Below are 15425 nucleotides of genomic sequence, written 5' to 3'. Positions count from 1 at the left end.
ATAGGATAATAGTAGTAGTAGTAGCAGTAGTAGGAGTAGGATATCACTGTGGCAAAGATGTCTCTTTATGCTGATTTGTCCCATTAAATGGGACTTTGTTTCATTTAAACAAAGTTTGGAAAATAACCTCAATGACTCTGAGAGACTGGATTGATGTGGCGGTGTGAGCAATAATAAAACAAGTTCCCTACTCTGGATCTGGCTGCAGGAGCATGTGGAGAAAGTTCTGGGCCTCAGGGCTCCTGCGCATCACATCAGGGGCATCCCAGTTCAGGGTCCCCTCTCCCACCCTCAGCAGTGTAGCACGGTCCGTCTCGCCCACAAAAGGGCATCGACACATGAGACTGTCAAGAGAAAGATAAACCATGATGTAAATAATCAACAGAAACTCAGATGATATTCTCAGCTTATTGATAAACTGTTTGAGAGTTTGGGAATAATATTAAAAGTTCAGTCATACATACCATAAATAGGCTATAACACCTACAGACCTAGCAGAGAGAATAAGAGATATTAATGTTAAGTTTTTGTACACAGTCATTTTTCGCTTTCATTTAAATCTCCTTGTAACACTAGAGGGACAGATCTGGACATTACATTACACATAATAAAAAAAACACACAAAAAACATCTGTAAATTCCTTCTGATGCAAGTCTCAGTTACCAAAATTAGTAGTTAAACTCACCAAATATCAGTGGCCACAGTGACTGGTTCTTGGTGAACGATTTCAGGGGCAATAAACTCTGGTGTACCGAACATGCTATACTGGTGTCTAGATGTGTCTATTTCTTGGCAGAAGCCAAAGTCACAGATCTTGATCTCATCTCTGGGTGGATACACCATCAGGATATTATCAGGCTGAAGGGAGTATAAATAAAAACGCAGTTAGGAACTGCAAATAAAAAAAGACAGTCAACAATGCAGTATTGACTGGACTGAAAATCTCACTTTAATGTCCAGATGCAGAATGTTCATGCAGTGAATGTGACCGACTCCTTCAAGGATCTGCTGGATGTATGACTGAACCTGAAATAAAATGTAGAATATTAGTCAACAGCCGTTCATAATATTTACAAGATAAAAATAATTTTGTCACGGAGAAATGCAAGCTTGTACCTCTCTCTCTGGGACGGATCCTTTCAGTAATAAATGGTCCAGAAGTCCATGACAACAGCAGCTAGAAAAAGTGTTAAAGAACTCAAACTCAACAACCCACTGTGTGGAATAAAGAGTGATTATACTGCAGCATTTAACAGCAAGGATACATCTCTGTGATCAGCACCAGAGTGCGTCTGGTACAAAAAAAGTCCAGCAAACAAGCTACTCTGGGGTGAGCCAGACGGGACAGCAGGTCCCTCTCCTGGAAGGCCCTGGTCCGAGTGCTGCTCCGCAGAGGCAGAAACTTGGCGGCAAACACTTCACCTGTTCGTCTGTGGATTACACGCTTCACCACCCCGAAGGTTCCCCTGAAGCACAGAGAGATGATGGGGTCATATTCGATTTTAACAGGGCTCATGGGCCAGCTGGATACTACAATATAAAGTACAGTTTCACCTTCCAATTTCCTCATGGACATCATAGACAGAGAATAACTTCCTTCTCTTCCCCAGCTCCACCTCTCTCTCCTGACACTCCAGAGGACCTGTGTAGAAAACAAAACATAAATAAAACAGATCCACCACCAACAATCTTTACATCGAAGCTACACTGCTGAACTGTACTGAACTATAATAATGATGCACGACAGCGGTGTTGCTGTCTTACCTTCCTCCACTGTCAGCTCAGCGTGGCATGAGTCATGGCCAGAGTCACTGTAGGCTAAGCAGGTGTATATGCCGCTGTCCTCACCCTCTGGGCACACTATTGTCAGTGAACAGCGGGCACCATGCTGCGCAATCTCCACATTCTCATTGGCTGCAAGCTCCTCTCCATCCTCCAATCACAGAGCGAGTAGAGTTTTAATAGGGAAAGCTACCAGGTCTTCAAATTCTGGTCAAACTTTCATCTTGTGACCCCTTCAAACAATGTAATGCTATCCTGTGACCTCTGTGACCTATCAAGGGTGGAGGTTTAACCCCCAAAATCTTTTATGCTCCATTCTCAGAGGGGGCAGTGAGTGACAATATTAATTTCGGTATGTTTACCTGGTTAAACATAGATCCACAAAGACAGTAAAAATAAAGGTAACTTATATGGCAGAAATATAGTTTTCCCCTAAAACATGTTACAACTCAACTCAAAACCCAAAGATTTTAATGCAACCAACCCTTTAGGTAAAACCTCTGGTCTACAGCGCTCCTACCTTATACCACTGTATGTTGGGAGCAGGTCGTCCTGTGATGATGGCGGTAAATGTAGCTCGTTGGCCGGGCTCTACACACAGGTCCTCAGCAGGTACCTGGATGGATGGAGGAGCTGCACAGGAGATAAGATAAGTTAGTAATCACACAAAGTTTGACAGAAGTCAAACTCTTATGTTAAAGAGACAATAATACCATCTGTAATTTCCTGCATTTGCTCTGAGATGTAGATCTCCTCCTCTTCCTCTGGGTAGCACGGAGGCTGCTGTGCCACCTGCTCCATGGATGTCGAGACAGGAACGGCTTCTTCAGTACCACCCACTACAGCTCTGGAGACAAAGGCAAGATGAATGGAAAGGTCAGTACTAAATATTACTGGTAAGTTCAGGGGAAAGAATTATCTCTTCACCAAAGGGAGGTTACAGTGTTGTAACCCTAGTTCTATTTACACCAGCTGAGCCCTCAACTGGACTCTATGGGTAATACTTTCCTCCATTCACGAGTATGCATTTGCCTACTCAAATTTACATAAATGTAGCCGGCCAATCAGGATGTGCCTATTCGAATATGTGCAGAGCCCATCGTATAGGAGCAGAATAATGACGATGGAATCCCGCAACCTCTTCAGCAAGAGGTGTAGGAGCGATAGAGCCCCTAGGTAGAGGGCTCTGCCTGTGCTAATATTACTAGGGTTACAATATCATCAGCCATCTACTGGACTCTATGGGTACAGCGGGTGGAGCTCACTAAAGGGACCCACAAATATTCCGGTAGGTATGTCCTGATTGGCCGGCTACTTTTACACAAATTTCAATGGACAAATGCGTGCTTGTGACTAGAGAAGAGTTTCACCCATAGGACCTGTGTGAGACAGAAACATTTTATGGATTCTACATGTTACATTTTTACTCTTTTACCACCCCGTTCTAACTAATTATTAAATCAACCTAACATAGACAAAGTATATGAGGTTGAGGCTGATGCCTGTTTAATTCAAAGGATGGAGGGGAGGGTTAATACAACAACAATGGTGTCACTAAACTTACTGTTCAGGGTGTTCAGGGGGGAAGAGCATCTTAGCAATAGAGGTGGGGCTGAAATCAGTCTGTAGCCATTTCTTCACAAAGGCAGTGGACCAGCCCTCTGAGTCTGCATCTATGAAAACCAAAATACCACTCAGTAGGAATTTAAACATAAAACACTTACAATAATTCTTCAAATATATTTGAAGGAATTATATTTTTTTCTTGACTGTACTTTATGTATACTGAATCATTGGAAAAAGAAGTGAGAGTACATTACCTTACGCACCAGGAACAGTATTTATGCATTTCTTACCTCAGTATGTGAGGGTTTAACCCCACTAACCCAACACTTCAACAGGACATGAGCATGAGCCCACTCCTGCATGGAGGTAAAGGGAACACCTGCCCAGCACATGACCATCTTGTGTTCGTAGGAGTGAAGAGTTAGCTGGGCATGCGTTGGCAAGAGGAGAAAGGGGAATGTTGAGTGGTTATTTGTTATCATGACAATGATGACTTACATGGAACGGTCCATGTGAGGAAGGTCCTTCTTTGGGAATAGTAGAGGGAGGATGGAAAAACATGTAGGTTACTGACAATGGAAGGGAAAACATGAAGTGGTGACAAAAATCCAGAAAAATATCACTTTATAGTCCATGTAAAGAATATTGTAAGTCAAACTTACAGTATAACAAACTGAATTTTCATCAACATCTAATAACTCTATTGAAGTTGGCTGAATCCCATTTTACTGTATTATACTACTTTGATTTTTGATGACTGTAACAGAGGTAAATAAATACTTGCTAACACAAATTTCTACATAATATCGGAAAGCAATAGTGGTACTTGTTATCGAAAAATGAAGCTCTAGTAAAAGTTCAATCAGGACGATTATACTTTTGCATGCTTAGACCTGTAATTTGTTTCTCATATCATCTGCCATTCACTCCTTGTAGGCATGCTCACTCACAATTGCTTGCTCAGCTGATCACATTTAAGCAACAGCACAGCGACACACCTTCACCGTCAGCCTATCATCTTGCTGCTGTCTTTTAAAATATGGTTTTCTCTCTGCCTTAAGTACATTCATGCTGCTGTTGTGTGCATCCTCCATCTTCTCATCACAGCCTAGTCTTTACAGTTTCATTAGCTTCATCAGCCTCGGCAGAGTCAGCAGCCACAGCCACCACCAGCGTCTGCACTTTCACTTAAAAAATTTCTCTGTCAAGTATAAGCACCAAAGTCTTTCTGTCGAATCATCATCCCATAATTCTAATCTGTCTTGAACAACTATATTTACTACATTTACCCATCTCTCCTGATTGTACTGATCTAGTCTGTCCTAATCCATGCCCTCTGTGGAAAGTGAAAACATGATGGAAAACACAAAAACATTCCATACAATAAATGTATTGATGTCTTTTCATGGGTGAGGATGCTGAGAAGTACAGTATGGTGTTTATGTTGAATGGTAGCCACCTGATCCTGCAGGGTTATGGCAGTAGAAGGTTATTTGATGTAGTTGTTAGGTATGAAGCATGAGGTTTTTTTTCATGACTGTGACATTAGCCTTCACACCTTTTAAGTAAAAGTGCTTGGCACAGATGAAGTGAGCGGTGAAACATCTTTAAGACCAAAGAGAAAAGGTTAAAATTGGTAATGCATAGGTATCAGGTCAGAGATGGTTATGTGTAGGTATGGGTTTAACTTGGTCATGGTGGTGGTTTGGGTTAGCCACTGATAATTGCATTTAGCTGAGATACAGGCAGAGTGAACTTACAATTGTATCAATTAGTTATCACATGCTGCCCTTACGTAACCCAGTAATCACTTTACTCAAATGGCAATACGTGAAATGGAAAAATGATAAATGGAAAAAAAATGGCATAGGGGTGCTTTTAGCTCATGAATGCCACAATATAAACAATGCAGTCCGTGCCATAGCCCCTGGAGATCAAGTGACAGCTGGTATGGTAGTTGGAACTACATATGATGTGAGTGTGTGTGAAATGAAAAAAGTAAAATGTGAGTACAATCTCAAAATGGCATCCACTGGATAGAATGGATGAATGGTAGTGGTTGAAAGTGGAAATTGTTGCAGTTTGTTGGAAAGTGAGGAGAGGATGACAGGATCAGATGTGAGGTGAACTGAAGTAAAACTGGACAATGGCATGTGCTTCATTGCTCTCTCAAACACGGCTGAACTGGCAAAGATTTGGAGCATCCACATGAAAACCCTGTCATGGGTTTCTACCCTGTGTGGAGGATATTTACCTTCAGTAGCTCTGGCTGTCCTACCTTTAGGAGGTAAGTCCTGCGGTTGGTCGTCCTCGATTGGTGGCACGTAAGCAGGGCACAGCCCGGCCTTACACTTGACGCAGCCAAACTCATTCCAAAGCTAAATATAACAAAACATTTGACATCTTAATGGGAGATCTCTAAAATCAATGATACTTTATTCATACACTCTAGACTTTATGGATATGGGTTTTATACCTCACACTCATACTGTCCAATATCTGCCTCTGTTGCCCTGGTGACCGTCAGACACAAGATGCCACTCCGAGCATCATTTTGGATTAGGTATTTCTGCTGGTCAGTCAGCTCTCTGCCATCTTTCAACCACCTGTAAACCCAACTCACACAGTGACCAACGCGTCAACATATGTAGCACCTACTGCATGTACTTTGCTCTGCGTCTCCATACCTGATACGTGGTAAAGGAGCAGTAAGTGTGGAGCAGGTGAACTGTATATCCTCGCCTTCTATCAGACAGGCACTCTCCAGCCGACTCACAAATCTGGGTGAAGCTGGAGAGAAGAAGAAATACATTAAAAGTAATTTCAGTGACGGTCATGGTACTAATATAATTAAGTATTTTTAACAGTATAGATGTCCTGTGTTTCTGTAATAGTGCATTAATAAACAACGTTCACCATAAAATACAGACACTGCTCTGGTGTATCACAACACTCAATTGGTTGAGATGCACTCAAAGACTCACCGTGCACCACAACCTTGGCCAGAGTACCAGCACTGCCCATACAGCTGGTAGCGTAACAAGCATACTGTCCAGAGTCCTCTGCAGTGAGGCTGTCTAGGATGAGACAGCAGGTGCCTGACCGGTCCTCTGTGATGATGTGACGAGGATCGTCTTCTAAAGGAAGGCCATCTAAGAAGTGGACATCAGATTTTCATTATGAAGCCATCATTGTAACCAAAACACATGATGCATGTATTCAAAGTGTGAAAAACAATACAGTGAGTAGTAGCGTTTCTGACCTTTGAGCCAGCTGATCGTTGGTTTTGGTGATCCTGTGACCTTGCAGGTCAGTTTGATCGTCTGTCCAATCTTTGCTGTGCAGTCACACAACAGTGACGCAAACACCGGTGGGCCTTTTGATAGACACAAACAGGAATACAGAAATCACTCACCAAGCACTTAATGAAAATGCTATGCCTTGTCAATTCCATAAAAAAGGTTTGACCCTGAACAACTGGGAGAAAAACACAGGACAAGAGATGAGAGACTAAACCTTTAGTTGACCTGACACGACAGCAGAAGAGTTTAGATAGTATAGATAGAAAATAGACAGTATAGATTTGACAGTCTTATCAAACATTACCTGGAATTCACTTCCCTTCCCAAAGAAACACTTACTGTTGGTGGGCAGGCTAAAACGTTGCTGTAGCTCCTTCAGATCCTTGAGCCAGGACAGTTTCACCAGGGTGGAGCGTCCCTGCAGTGTGTACCTCCGTACTGAGCCCCTGTGCTCATGCCACAACCCCCAAGACTTCTCATCTCCACCCAGAGTCTCCTTTATTTCCACATCCATCAGCTAGGTGGATTGAAAAGTGAGAATGAAATTTTCATCACATGTGGCCTACTGTGGTGTTAAACAGTTTCTTTTAGGTGTTGCTTCACCGACCGTAAGAAAGAAGAAGGATGGAGCTTACCTTCATTTTGTTCTTGAAGCTGAAGGTGTCACTGTTCATATTGGTGTCTCTTTTCAGTTTACACAGTACGATACATTCCTTGAAGAGAAAGACTTGTCTCTGATGCCCTCTAGAGGCCGTTTTAATTTCTGGCGATTCCTCCCAAACTGTGAAGACTCCCTGAAGGGAAGATGGGAAGGGAGGATCATAAAGTCTTTTTTTATCAGAGTGCACATTTAGGACTCATGACTCCTCAAGTAATTTGGGTGTTGAGGGACAATGTTATCAGTTTAATTGGTGCTGCAACTTAGTCATAGAAGTGACAGTCTGTTATAGTAAGACTCACTGTTATAACTCAACTCAGTCAGCTTTTACTAACAGCCAAAAACTGCCACTAGCTATATTCCTTTTTGCTAAAATCTCCCAGTAACCTCAGGTTAATGGTTTAAAGACAGTCAGTTATCTGTAGTTACCTGTCGCACGGGTTCGCCCAGGGCAATCAGAGGAGCTGGATAATTCTCGATGAGGGACACCTGGTGCAGATTGTCAGACCTCCAGGGTAGACAGGACACCATGGAGAAGGCATCCTCCAAAAGACAGCAGCTCTGTCCACTTTTGGCTTTGTTCTTGATGAACTCCTGCCAAAAACGTTTTGATTTCACTTTCAGTCACACCTTTCAAGGACAGGCTACAATTTGTGCAACAGCAGAACAAGCTTGAGTGCTTGGTGTTGTATGTATTTCATTACCACAGTCACACTGACAGTATTGATCAATTTTTCACACGCATATTTGTCAAAATAAAAATATGTGCTGACCTTCAGTAAAGCCTGGTAGGTTTGAATTCTCTCCACTGGGCGCTGAAGGAAAGTAAGGACATCCATGGCAGGAGCATCAGATTTACCAGACTCTAGTAACTCCTGAAAAGCCATGAACAAAAAAGCAGTGTAGATGAGTGTCACATTAGTTTCCACAATGTTCATGTTAAATGTTTATATTTAAATACAAACAGATTTTGTGAATACTTTGAAATACTGCTGGACAGCCTTGTCAGTGACACAGGCCTCTGCTTGTGCTTGTCCCACCAAGTAGTGAAGATACTTCTCAAAGTCCTCAGTGTGCTTGATCAGATGCATAGCCACATCGTCGTCTGTTGCACACTCTTTCAGCCCGGGAAGGATCAACCTGAGAATGCATAAAATAATGTGAACATCTGATCCAGTTTGACAAAAAGGACACAGTGCAAAGGGACATGGGACACTCTTTTAGAACTAAATTAAGAAAAGGCACAAAAGGTGAACAGGAGAAGCCTCTGCTGACTGAGCATGGACACATACAGGTAATGTTTTCGGTAACATGGTGTCATACTTGCATATTATTCATTTACATGTTGTCTAAACACATTTAAATGAACTTTTTTAATGTACAATGCATCCCTTGTGCATGTATTACCTCTCATGCAGCGACACAATGTCCTTGATATTCCTGAAAATGATCTCCTTCTGGTTGAGGATGTTGATGGGGACGTGGCGGCTAGACTCCAAATAATTCAGCTGGTGAGAGGTGAACATCTTCATCTCCTTTACAAACTCCTCCTCTCCATCAATCATGCCTTGGATCAGTTGGCTAAAGATAAAGGGAAGTTAATGCAGTATTTCATTCTCCTTCATCACAAAAGTCAAGTTATAAAGAGACTGCAGGAATAAGTGCATAAAACATCCAAACCAAATAAACATACATACAATTTTACAATAAATATAATTATCCAAATACATGTATTCCAGTTTATTTAACCTGTCAGCATATAATTACCTCAGAGCTCTCCTGTATTCTTCTCCCGTGGACCCAATGCCATCAAGATCCTCTTGAGGTGCTCTCAGTTGAGGGAAGGTCTCCTGTTCAGAAAACAGTTATTAAAAGCCTTTTCATTACTCTTTACTCCTTGCTACTATTGCCATCGTACAGTAAATGATTAATGTTTCAGAATATAACATTTTTACACAGTATTGAAGTTAACATCTGGATCTATGCACCCTACCTTCCTCTTCTTCTCAAAATAGGCTGGACACACCCATCCCTGTCGAGCAGGGTTGGTTTTGGTGGGTTTGGTCCTCACCAGCCATTTGTCAGGATGAACCGAGTCCAGGACCTCTACGAACTGGCCCTCCTTCAGAACAAAACTGTCCTTGTTTCCGCTGTCCGGACTGCAATCAGCTCGAGCCACATACATTTCAAATGTCTGAGGTGGAAAATAGCAAATATATTACATAATTTAAGGCTTAACAGTCAAATGGATACAAGCACTTTTTCGGATTGTTGCTACTAAAGCAGCAGAAAATAGGAAAAAGTACCTCTCGTCTATCCTCCTCTCCCTCTGACTCTGATCCAGAGACGGTACTCGTTAAGGGTGTGTGAGCGCGGTGGTGCTTGGGAGATGGTGTCCTCATTCTACCTTCATGAGCTGCTATAAATTAGAAAGATACCTATAATATACCTGATGGGTAACTTAGTGGAGAGGTGATAAATGACTAAAAACAGCAATGAAAGAGATCAACAGTCCTGACCTTTGACCTTCAGTAGTGTCTTAGTTGGCTCTGGAGGTTGTTCTTCAACTTCTGGAGGAACTTGGTCCACTGCTTTTGTCTCTACCCTGTAACAGTATTCAGAAATGATTTGTTTATCTTTTTGAGCACAATATATAAAAGATTAGCAATAAAATTCAAATAACAAAACTGATCTCTAATCTAATCCCTCTCACCTTGGTACAGTTGGACCAGTCTCAACAGGTTCCATTATGTCAGGAGCTGTTTCATAATCCGAGGGACTCGACACTGTTGGCAGCAGAAAATCATACTGTAAAAACATGGCCGACTAAATCCATATTTGCTGTGACTGAAGTGAGAGAATAAATGTGTGACTCACTGGAGCTGGCAGCAATGAGTGAAGACCCTCTCCTCTCTTGCAGCCTCGCCTGAGCGTCCTGCTCCGTCAGGTTGTAGGCCTCCCATAGAGAGACACTCACATTTTCTACGTAGTTCTCAGCATCTGCAGCTGAAGGAGGTGTCTGGGTTTGAGTCTGAGGCAGATCCTGGGTCTGTGTTTCTTCCTCAGGCTTTTGTGGGGCGAGTTGCAGAGGAGTAATGGCAGCAAGCGGTGGGTGTATAGGCTTCTGGACCACTGGAGCAGGCTTCTGAGGCTGTACTACTGTTATGTTTCCATTGTAGGAGGTAACACCAAACTTATTCACCACCTCGCAGGTATAGATTCCACTGTCACTGGTGGTCAGGTTTTTGATCACCAGTGTGCACACGCCATTCTCTGTAGTCTCGATACGGCATCGATAGTCATTTGTGATTTGTTGGCCGTTTTTCAGCCAGCGCACTGAGCTGGGTTTTCCTTCTACAACACACACTAGTGTTATTGTACCATGAAGATCTGCACTCTGGTTCTTAAACACCTCTTTGAAGACGGGTCGCATGCCTTTGCGGGTTTTGTAGCCTTTGAAGGCAGCTTGGATCTTGATGGCAGCCTCTTGCAATTGTGGTTCATCTTCAAGGTCAATATCAATCTCCGGTGCAGCTTCATTTGGTGGTTGTGCCTTCTGGGATACATTAACTGAAGGAAGAGCAGCAGGTTGGGTTGACTCCTCCACAAAAAAGCCAGGGGGCTGCACATCGTTGTGGTTCAGTGGTATCTCAGTCAAAGCTTCTGAGAAAGTTTCATCTTCAGAAATGTAGAGGAGAGGAATGTCTTCCGCCATCTTTACTGTTTGTGCTTCTTCTCTTATCATTGGCTCGACTGCCAGTTTTATTTCCTGGTCCACTTCAGGTTCTTTTCTCATGGGTTTGACTGGTTGCTTGATCGGCTGTTTGGCGATTGCATCCTTCTCTGCAGCTTTCACAGGTTGCCTTATTTTCTCAGCAGTCTCAGAATCTGTTGTTACTGATTGTTTCCTCTCGGACCTTGGCTTCTCTTCAACCTCTTTTACCAAAGAAGTTATTGACGGTTTAACTGGCTGATCCTCCTTTGTTTTCACCACAACTCTTGTCACCTGTTGATCATCTTGATCTGTCTCTGTGTCCCTTGATGACTGCCTTTCCATTCCTCCCTTTGCTCTACTTTTCACCCTCGCAGGTGGTTTTGGAGGGGCAAATTCAGCCTCTTTTTCTAAAGGTTGTTTGTCCAGTTTATTTACAGAGGTGACTGGTTTCAGTGGCTTTATCTCATTCTCTGCCTCCATGGACACCTGCTGTTTCACATGGTCTCTCTGTCTGTTGTCTTCTTCAAATTCATTTACAGTAGGCTTTACTGTTTGGACAATGATCTCCTCAGTTTTCTTTGGAACATACTGAGGTGGTTCCTTTGTCCCTGTTACTTTTCCTTTAGATCTTACTGGTGGTTTAAAAGGTTCTTCTTCCTCTACTTTGCCTTCCTTTACTATAAACTTCTCTTCTTGGTCATTTATTGTTTTACTCCCGATAAACTTTTCTAATGGTTTCACAGACGGTTTTTCATCCTCACTCTTCTCCCACTGGACTTTTTCTGGATGGCTTTCATTCCTCTCAACTTCACTTGTTCTCTCTGAAGGTTTCACTGCTTGTTTTAATCTCTGTTCAACTTCATCCTTCCTTTTCTTTTGTTCAAACACAGTGTCTCCAACAACTTTGTCTGTTTCACTTGCATTATGGTCAACCTGGACTAATTTCTCTGTATTCCTTCCTGGTTGTCTCCTCTCCATGAGAACATCTTTCTCTGTTTCCAAAGGTCTTGCTGGCTCTTCCACCTCCCTGTCAACCCTATTATCTTTCTCCAGTGGTCTCACTGTCTTGTCAACTTTCTTGTTCAACTCATTATCTTTCTCCACATGCCTTTCCAGTTGTATTATGTTCTGTGCAACATCAAGGTCTTTCTCCATAGATCTCGCAGGTTGGATGCCCTGTTTTAGGTCAAACATTGGCTCCACATCTTTTTCTAAACTTGCAATTGATGCTTTCCTGTGAGCTCTCTTTTTGGGCTCTGGAGGAACAGGTTTGGCTTCTGGGAGTCCAGGCTTCTGGCTTTCTGGCGCAGGAGTTGGTTTGGAGACGGGGCCCTTTGCCCGAGGCAGAATTGTGGGAGGCTCTGCCTTTGGTGGAGCTGGTTCTAGTGCTAGACAAGGGAATTAAAAATATTTTGTGACAACTGATTTATTTGATGTGGAGGTTGACAGAAACATGAATAAATGTATCTTGCTCATGTAAAGTTGTCAAGTACGTAGAGATGCACACACCTTTCACTGTCACAGTAGCAGTGGTCTCTGCACTTCCTGCCTGACATGTGTAGCTGCCGCTGTCCTCCACTTTGAGATCCTTGATGTACAGCTGAAGCAGGCAGCCACCCTGCTTTATCTCGTACTTGTTGCCTGCTTTTAGTGGAATCCCGTTCTTCTTCCATTGCACTGACAATCCAGGCTTAGACAGCTCACAGCACAGAGAGGCTGTACCTCCCTCTTTCACCTCCACACTTTCTAAGTCCTCCTTGAAGAATGCTGGAAGCTCTGGAAACAGGTGCAGATTGGAAAAATCACACATCTTCAGTGTAACTGCATAACATTGAAGGTCAGTAGAGGAAAATACTGTATTTTAATAGAGGCAATATCAAGATATTTCTGCCAAGTTCTAATGTAGGTGGGTTTGCAATATGAGCAACAGAATATGTACAGTCCTACAAGTTTTAGACAACCATACGAAACTACTGTTTTGCTATGCGAATTGACAAAGATACACACCTTTCACTGTCACAGCTGCAGTGGTCTCTGCACTTCCTGCATGACATGTGTAGCTGCCACTGTCCTCAGGTTTGAGATCCTTGATGTGCAGCTGGAGGAGGCAGCCATCTTGCTTCATCTCATACTTCCTGTTAGCTCTCAGGGGCAGCTTGTTCTTCTTCCATTGCACTGACACTCCAGCTTTAGAAAGCTCACAGCACAGAGAGGCTGTAGCTCCCTCCTCAGCCTCCACACTTAGTAGGTCTTTCTTGAAGAATGGTGGGAGCTCTGAAAAAAAAGGTAAGGATTGGAAAAACTTTAGTATAATGGGAAAATGGTGCTAGAGACATTCTCAACATGGACCCAACTGGTAAATAAATGTAATGTTTTTTATCTAGACTACCTACATGCACTGACACAGTAGCAGGGTGGGAATAGCTATAGGGTCTCTGACAGTTCAGACAATCACAAAACAGTATCAAACCGACAGTTACATTATTTGTCTGTGGCTTGCAAGTATGCTGATATGCAAACTGGCAAAGATACACACCTTTCACTGCCACAGTTGTCGTGGTCTCTATACGTCCTGCTTGACATGTGTAGCTGCCGCTGTCCTCAGGTTTGAGCTCCTTTATGTGCAGCTGGAGGAGGCAGCCATCTTGCTTAATCTCATACTTCCTGTTAGCTCTCAGTGGCAGCTTGTTCTTCTTCCATTGCACTGACACTCCAGGCTTAGACAGCTCACAGCACAGAGAGGCTGTATCTCCCTCCTGAGCCTCCACACTTTGTAAGCCTTCCTTGAAGAATGGTGGGAGCTCTGAAAAAAAAGGTAAGGATTGGAAAAACTTTAGTATAATGGGAAAATACTCGAAATCTAAACAGCAGGGGAACAAATGGTCTTCGATGATACATCAGTACTTCAGATTTTGGTGTGAGGTTAAATGCATGCATTGTTCACACTGAATTGGTTTTTACTGTGAATTACACACACCTTTCACTGTCACAGTTGCAGTGGTCTCTGCACTTCCTGCTTGACACGAATAGCTGCCACTGTCCTCAGGTTTGAGATCCTTGATGTGCAGCTGGAGGAGGCAGCCATCTTGTTTCATCTCATATTTCCTGTTAGCTCTCAGTGGCAGCCTGTTCTTCTTCCATTGCACTGACACTCCAGGCTTCGACAGCTGACAGCATAGGGAGGTTGTTGCTCCCTCCTCAGCCTCCACACTTTGTAAGTCTTCCATGAAATATGGTGGGAGCTCTGAGAAGATAGGCTAGAATTACAAAAACTTAACTCTAATGGGGAAAACATTCGAAACCTAAACAGGAGGGGACCAAATTGTCTTTGAAGACACATACAATAAGGACTTGTCAGCAAACTTGCTAAAAATGTAAATGTTAATGGATGGGAGTGAAATAATAGCACTAAGTACAAACCAGAACATTTAGACAATCAGTACTTCAGATTTTTGTGTGTCGTTGAATAAATGCATTGCTAACCCTGAGCTTCTCTTACTGCTAATTACACACCTTTCACTGTCACAGTAGCAGTGGTCTCTACACATCTTGCTTGACATGTGTAGCTGCCACTGTCCTCAGGCTGGAGATCCTTGATGTGCAGCTGGAAGAGGCAGCCATCTTGTTTTATCTCGTACTTGCTGCTGGCTCTAAGTGGCAGCCTGTTTTTCTTCCATTGCACTGACACTCCAGGCTTAGACAGCTCACAGCACAGAGAGGCTGTACCTCCCTCCTCAGCCTCCATACTTACTAAGTCCTCCTTGAAGAATGGTGCAAGCTCTGCAAAAATGGGTATGGATTGAGGAAAACATAATTAGTCCATACATCTTAAGTGGAACTAGGAATGCTGAGACCTGACAAATGGGATAAAACCTATCAGCTGAACCAAGCATCATCAAGTCTTTTCAACCAATTTACAATGTAGCTGGTGGAATTACAATGATATCAACATTCTAGAAACTTCAGGCGATCCATCAAGCTACTTTTTTACGACTAAGAGTATTTCAATAAGGTAACATTTGTATGTTGAATTTCGTTGGGTGGTTAAATGAAAGCTGAACAATTGCTCACTGTCAAAAGCACACACCTTTCACTGTCACAGCTGCAGTGGTCTCTGCACTTCCTGCCTGACACGAGTAGCTGCCGCTGTCCTCAGGTTTGAGCTCCTTGATGTGCAGCTGGAGGAGGCAGCCATCTTGTTTCATCTCATACTTTCTGTTAGCTCTCAGTGGTAGCTTGTTCTTACTCCATTGCACTGACACTCCAGCTTTAGACACCTCACAGCACAAAGAGGCTGAACCTCCCTCCTCAGCCTCCACACTTACTAAGTCCTCCTTGAAGAATGGTGCAAGCTCTGAAAAAATGGATATGGATTATAAAAACATAAATATGCATCTTTTG

The 15425-nt window shown here is 42.9% G+C and overlaps 1 protein-coding gene across 1 annotated transcript in view; it reads right to left on the bottom strand.

Annotated features, from left to right (window-relative positions):
• obscna (obscurin, cytoskeletal calmodulin and titin-interacting RhoGEF a) overlaps positions 1-15425 on the bottom strand; it is a 42436-nt gene that overhangs the window by 7720 nt on the left and 19291 nt on the right. The window contains exons 38-71 of the mRNA XM_049588654.1: positions 15112-15378; positions 14538-14804; positions 14002-14268; positions 13561-13827; positions 13032-13298; positions 12534-12800; positions 10187-12412; positions 10023-10095; positions 9829-9914; positions 9616-9728; positions 9303-9503; positions 9077-9159; positions 8717-8890; positions 8290-8449; positions 8083-8184; positions 7739-7903; positions 7287-7445; positions 6991-7168; positions 6612-6725; positions 6334-6501; positions 6037-6139; positions 5826-5955; positions 5287-5727; positions 3348-3529; positions 2497-2630; positions 2304-2416; positions 1766-1934; positions 1556-1643; positions 1267-1467; positions 1118-1178; positions 950-1027; positions 687-859; positions 465-491; positions 192-344 (exon numbers count right to left, since the gene is read on the bottom strand). Coding sequence (XP_049444611.1) covers positions 192-344; positions 465-491; positions 687-859; positions 950-1027; positions 1118-1178; positions 1267-1467; positions 1556-1643; positions 1766-1934; positions 2304-2416; positions 2497-2630; positions 3348-3529; positions 5287-5727; positions 5826-5955; positions 6037-6139; positions 6334-6501; positions 6612-6725; positions 6991-7168; positions 7287-7445; positions 7739-7903; positions 8083-8184; positions 8290-8449; positions 8717-8890; positions 9077-9159; positions 9303-9503; positions 9616-9728; positions 9829-9914; positions 10023-10095; positions 10187-12412; positions 12534-12800; positions 13032-13298; positions 13561-13827; positions 14002-14268; positions 14538-14804; positions 15112-15378 — 7657 coding nt within the window. The remainder of the gene's footprint in view (positions 1-191; positions 345-464; positions 492-686; positions 860-949; positions 1028-1117; positions 1179-1266; positions 1468-1555; positions 1644-1765; positions 1935-2303; positions 2417-2496; positions 2631-3347; positions 3530-5286; positions 5728-5825; positions 5956-6036; positions 6140-6333; positions 6502-6611; positions 6726-6990; positions 7169-7286; positions 7446-7738; positions 7904-8082; positions 8185-8289; positions 8450-8716; positions 8891-9076; positions 9160-9302; positions 9504-9615; positions 9729-9828; positions 9915-10022; positions 10096-10186; positions 12413-12533; positions 12801-13031; positions 13299-13560; positions 13828-14001; positions 14269-14537; positions 14805-15111; positions 15379-15425) is intronic.

This window comes from Epinephelus fuscoguttatus, linkage group LG10 (assembly GCF_011397635.1).
Source record: "Epinephelus fuscoguttatus linkage group LG10, E.fuscoguttatus.final_Chr_v1".
NCBI lineage: Eukaryota > Metazoa > Chordata > Actinopteri > Perciformes > Serranidae > Epinephelus > Epinephelus fuscoguttatus.
This window is presented reverse-complemented; position numbering and strand designations above follow the sequence as displayed.